This window comes from Octopus bimaculoides, chromosome 4, assembly GCF_001194135.2.
Source record: "Octopus bimaculoides isolate UCB-OBI-ISO-001 chromosome 4, ASM119413v2, whole genome shotgun sequence".
NCBI classification, from domain to species: Eukaryota; Metazoa; Mollusca; class Cephalopoda; order Octopoda; family Octopodidae; genus Octopus; species Octopus bimaculoides.
In genome coordinates, this window is record NC_068984.1 from 144,421,155 (window position 1) to 144,426,720 (window position 5,566).

At 38.6% G+C, this 5,566-nt stretch overlaps 1 protein-coding gene across 1 annotated transcript in view; it reads right to left on the reverse strand.

Annotated features, from left to right (window-relative positions):
* The window catches only part of LOC106881913 (oxysterol-binding protein-related protein 2), a 132,462-nt gene that overhangs the window by 4,385 nt on the left and 122,511 nt on the right, over nucleotides 1-5,566 (reverse strand). The window contains exons 10-11 of the mRNA XM_052967696.1: nucleotides 4,508-4,582; nucleotides 1,480-1,570 (exon numbers count right to left, since the gene is read on the reverse strand). Coding sequence (XP_052823656.1) covers nucleotides 1,480-1,570; nucleotides 4,508-4,582 — 166 coding nt within the window. The remainder of the gene's footprint in view (nucleotides 1-1,479; nucleotides 1,571-4,507; nucleotides 4,583-5,566) is intronic.

Here is a 5,566-nt window from a genome sequence, read left to right on the forward strand (position 1 = left end):
TTAGCGCTCTACTGGTACAGTTGCCCCAACAGGTCTTCACAAGCTGAGTTTAGTGTCCAATGAAGGAGAGGTTCGCATGGGTGCCAGTCATCGAATTTGGTTCGATTTCGATTTCATTTGCCTCAACAGGTCTTCGCAAGCAGAGTTTAGTGTCCAATGAAGGAAAGGTATGCATAAGTGAGCTGGTTACACCCCTGGCATAGGCTGCGGGTTATGGTCTCACTTGGCTTGCCGGGTCTTCTCACGCACAGCAATGTATGTATGTATATATATATATATATATATATATATATATACATATATGAATAACACTAATAGTACTAATAACTATATCAAAGGTCGTGCTTCACCACCTCATCCCAAAGGCGACAATTGTTTCAGAAGCAAGTGGAATCATTTCGGCCATGTGCACATTGGTTTGTACAGATAGAAATGACATAAATTCAAACACTGATTTATTAAGTCACGAATAAACGTCTCAACTGTCAACTGATCAGACTCGTTAAAGTTACAGGTGGTAACTTAATTCATGAATTGAATTCATTTGTCATTATTTAGATTTACATAATTTGCATCTACAAACCAATGTACAAGGTCTCATCAAAAAGTATCGGGACTCATGCTATAAATAGAAAAACTAAAACCACAATTTGGCATTTAATCTCTTTCGAGTCGTCTCCTGCGGCCACACACTTAATCCAGCATTGTTTCCATTGATGGAAGCATTCCTGGAAATCTTTTTTTTTTAGGGATATTGAACAGCTGCCATGTTTCATTTTCTTGGATTTCCTCAATGTCTTCAAGTCTTGTTGAGAATCTTACACTGTAAAGACTGAGCCTTGGTTTCACAGACATAGACTCACAATTCTTCACCTCTTATGACCATTTTCAAAAAGTTTTCATCTTCCCCAACACAAGGTGGTCCTGCACAGACGAAATCCAATCTTTTCGACACGACCCCTTTCTACACACTTTATTTCCAAACACTGCTATAAGCAAGGGAAGTGAGGACACCATAACTCAGTGTTCAAGCAGAACAGAGTTCAAAGTCAATCTGTGCCACGTGGCTTCACTCTGCATGTTTTAGCTTTGTCACTATAGCAACAGTTCTGACGCTTTTTCATCAGACCTTCATATACATTAGCTACCATTTTTATCTACTGGTACCAATTTAAAATATGAATTTAAGAGCCAATAGAAGTCTTTATGTGGTCTCTTGACCTGCTAGATATAGGAGCCATAAATCCTTCCAACCACACACTATTATCTTAACAAATGGAAGGATACACTGATCAATGTAGTCCAAGAAATACTATGCTAAAACAAACAAACAAAAAAAAGAAGCAGACAAATGTTTGCAGCTGGTAGGCTTTTGGATGAAGGCCTTCATAGCCAGGACAACCTTCAGATTAAATGGATCTTTACTCTTGTCGACAAAGAAATGGTTTAAGAAACAACTAATGTCAAAGACAAACTTACACAGGCGTCCATTCTTCTTTCTTTTTCTTCCGTTCTCGGCGAGCTGATCTTTGTTTTTCTTCAAGCCTGTTCTTCTCCATGGCAGCAGTGTCTGGGGAGAAGACAAAGAAAACATATTTTGTCAACTGATGCAACTGTAATCTGAGCGTTTATAATATCACAATGATTTACTACAACAACAACAGGTGTCACTTAATCTACAACCATGCCCACCTCCTTTTATTGAAATAAGTTTTTGTAGTGAAATTAATAAATCAATATTTGTTAGGGTCAAATAGAATAGGGGCTGACCCCTATATTTCTTTCAGTCAGGAAGTGGTGGACGAGATAAAATACATAAATCTCAACAGAAGATTCCCAAAGTGAGAGAGAGATGCAATACAGACTCACTCTCAAAGGTCACCTTAACAGGGCTTCTCTATCTCTCTCTCTCTCAGCACTCAAAGAAATTTCAAAAAGTTACAAAGTTATTCCGTTTGTCAACCACAGGGAATTTCCTGCAACCTCAACACGATAAGGTCTCACACAGTAAAATGAAACGAGCAATTCAGATCAACCCTGATTATCTACCTTCTTTCGTGGTTTATAAAACGCAGTTATATTCTAAAAAAAATGTCTAGAAAACAAAACAAAAAACAGAAAAGAAAATGACCCTGGATGTCCCATAAACTAATTTTATCCCTAATATTTTGAATATCTGCAGCAGAAATTGGGGTTCATCTAACAACCCTGTGCGTCTTTTATGCCATCGAACACCTGAGCAATTAGTTTGTGGCAAATCTAATAACAAGGGAGATCACTCTCGTGGACAACATCGAAATTCTTGAACATTTTTGTAGACAATAAAGACTGGAAGTGGATCTGGTTTTTAAAACAACCTGGGGAAGGTAACAAACATGTCACCAAACCTCACCTATTTCCAAGAACAGCAATATTCCCCCTTGGCCACACATGTTTTTTCATGAAAGACTGGAAATAAACATCATCAACTGTGTGATGGTGATGCTCATTTACACTCATCACATGATACCTAGACAAAGGTATATGCACACACACACATGATGGGCTTCTTCAAATAAGCTCCATGCACCTCAATCACACAGCCACACCTGCGCCTTTGCTATTATATAATTACAAGAGAGGGAGAGAGAGAAAGACAGCTTGATGCTCTCTGATAACAAAGCTATGTTGATATGTAATCAAAAAAATGGATGTCACATTATTTAATCTTATTGGGAGATTTGCATTGTTAATTACTCGGAGAGGATTATGCTGCTATGAGCTGGTACCATGTAAGAAGCACCCAATCATCATCATCATCGTTTAACGTCCGCTTTCCATGCTGGCATGGGTTGGACGGTTTGACTGAGGGCTGGCAAACTGGGAGGCTGCACCAGGCTCCAATCTGATTTGGCAAGGTTTCTGCAGCTGGGTGCCCTTCCTAATGCCAACCACTCTGAGAGTGTAGTGGGTACTTTGTACGTGCCACTGGCACAGGAGCCAGTCGGGCAGCACTGGCATTGGCCACACTTGAATGGTGCTTTTTACGTGCCACCGGCATAGGTCTTAGTCAGGCGGCACTTGCATTGGTGTTAGTCAGGTAAAATGGTTGGCATTAGGAAGGGCACCCAGCCATAGAAAGTAAATGTAACAAAGCAGACAACTGAAGCTCAGCACAGTCGTCTGGTTTCTTGCATCCTTCCAATCCACCCATGCCAGCTTACAAGATGATGATGATTATATACACACTGACTGGCACCGGTGGCATGTAAAAAGCACTATTCGAGCGTGGCTGATGCCAGTGCCACATAAAAAGCACCCACTACACTCTCTGAGTGGTTGGCATTAGGAAGGGCATCCAGCTGTAGAAACACTGCCAGATCACACTGGAGCTTGGTGCAACCTCCTGGCTTCCCAGACCCCAATCGAACCACCCAACCCATGCCAGCATGGAAAGTGGACATAAAACAATGATGATGATGATGACACACACCACTATATGTTGCTGTTAATTAGCAGATACAGAGATTTCTGTTTGTCTTGACTGTGTTCTAACAATCATTGTTTTCGTGAAGGTGATGATCTACACACACACACACACACACCTATGTTAATATATCCCCTGCATGTACACACACACACACACACACACACACACACACACTTATGTTAATATACCCCCTGCATATGTGTTCTTTTTATTTCATTTATGATTTGCTTATTTTAGTAATGTTAGAGTAAATGGATTAGCCTCTATCCCACCACGGGGCCAGCAAATCAGTGTCTTTCCACTCCACTGCTGCGGCAGCAGACCAAACTCTACAACCAACACAAAATGGACAACAGATCAAAGTCTAACTACTAGAACAACAACAACATTAGTTTATTAAACAACAGAGTGGGGGTCATTGGAATGCTGAGTAAAGCAGGTTTTTTTTTCAATAACACTATAAATTATAAAAACATTTTCATTGAATGCTATGGATTACAGTAAGGATAATCCATTGAGATTATCATTATCATGTCAATATCAATTCTGAAGCCAGGCAGGCTCTAGAAATGAAGAAAAGAAAACAAGCAAAAAAAATACAACATCAACAACAATAAAGTTTGATAAAATACCACTACGAAACAAACTGAAACTGGGTGTTTTTTTTTCTTTCATCTAAACAAGACAGAAAGGAACAAAAATATAAAACTAAATCAACTAAAAGAACCGAAGAACAACAAAATCTACAGACGATGGAGATGAACTGAAGACAGACAGACAGACAGAGAAATAGAGAGAGAGAGAGAGAGGAGGGGAGAATACAGAGAGAGAGAGAGAGAGACATAGAGAGTGTGTGTAGCAGTGGTGGTGGGAGTTGACGTGTTTGGTAAGAGGGAGAGTGGTGGAGGGAGGAAGTGAAGAGGAGGTGGAAGAAGAGAAAGAAAAGATGAAGACAACAAGAGAGAGAGAGAGAGAGAAGAGCAGTGGTGGGGTGAGTGCGGCAGCAGCATCCAGACAAATGAGTGAGGTTACATTTACCAAACACCTTCACTGAACGTATTGGGTGACCTCTTTGTTTTTCCTCTAACCTATTCTTCTCAATAGCGGCACCATCTACAAGAAACAGAATCAGCTAGTAGACAACAACATCATATATATGTAGAGAGATATATATTTATTCTGGAACCGGTACATGTATGTTTATATATATATATATATATACGTGTGTATATTGTATTACTGGTTCCAGCCGGTTGGTTGTGGCCATGCTAGGAAACCACCATCACACGTACAAGAATTCATATCAAATGGAACAAAAACAAAACTCAGTGTGTGTGTGTACGTGTGTGTACATATAGCATCATCATCATCATCATCATACACACATACATATTAATCAACATCCATGAGGCAAATGAATTTTGAAGCAGGAAGCATATATATATATGTATGAGCTTGTATATGTGTGTGTATACATATACATGTGTGTATATGTATATATATATGTATACACATACATACACACACCTACATATACATATGTAAGACATAGAAACTCATACATAAAAAATTTGTCCAAGTTCTCTCCACAAATGAAGAACTCAAGACTGGACAAGGTGTTACTCAGTGTAATAGAATTGTTAGCGGTGAAGACCTACAAGGATTTGGTTTTCAGTGCTGTCTGCATATAAATTCTTAACAAATATTGAAGAAAACAAAATTGAGAAAATGAAAGAAGAAAATAAAAGAAAAGGAAGAAAGAAAAAAAAACAACACTGTTTTGATGTAAAAACAAACTAAGGATTCCCAAATTAAAAGAGTTATAATCAGTGATAGACTTCCGAGAATCATATTGTAACACTTTGGAATATTGGCAGAGGAAATGCAACATCCTGTTTAATCTTCCTATTTAATCAACAAATGGAAGACAGATCAAAAAACACAAACACAATACAAATGTCAGTTGAGAAAAAAAAAAAAAAAAAAAAAAACACAGAAAAATGAAAAACAACAATAAAAGAGGAATAAATATTTTGTTTTGATTACAGGTGATATATTTTATAAATACAAAGCCAAATGAGAGGGGGGGGGGTGCCA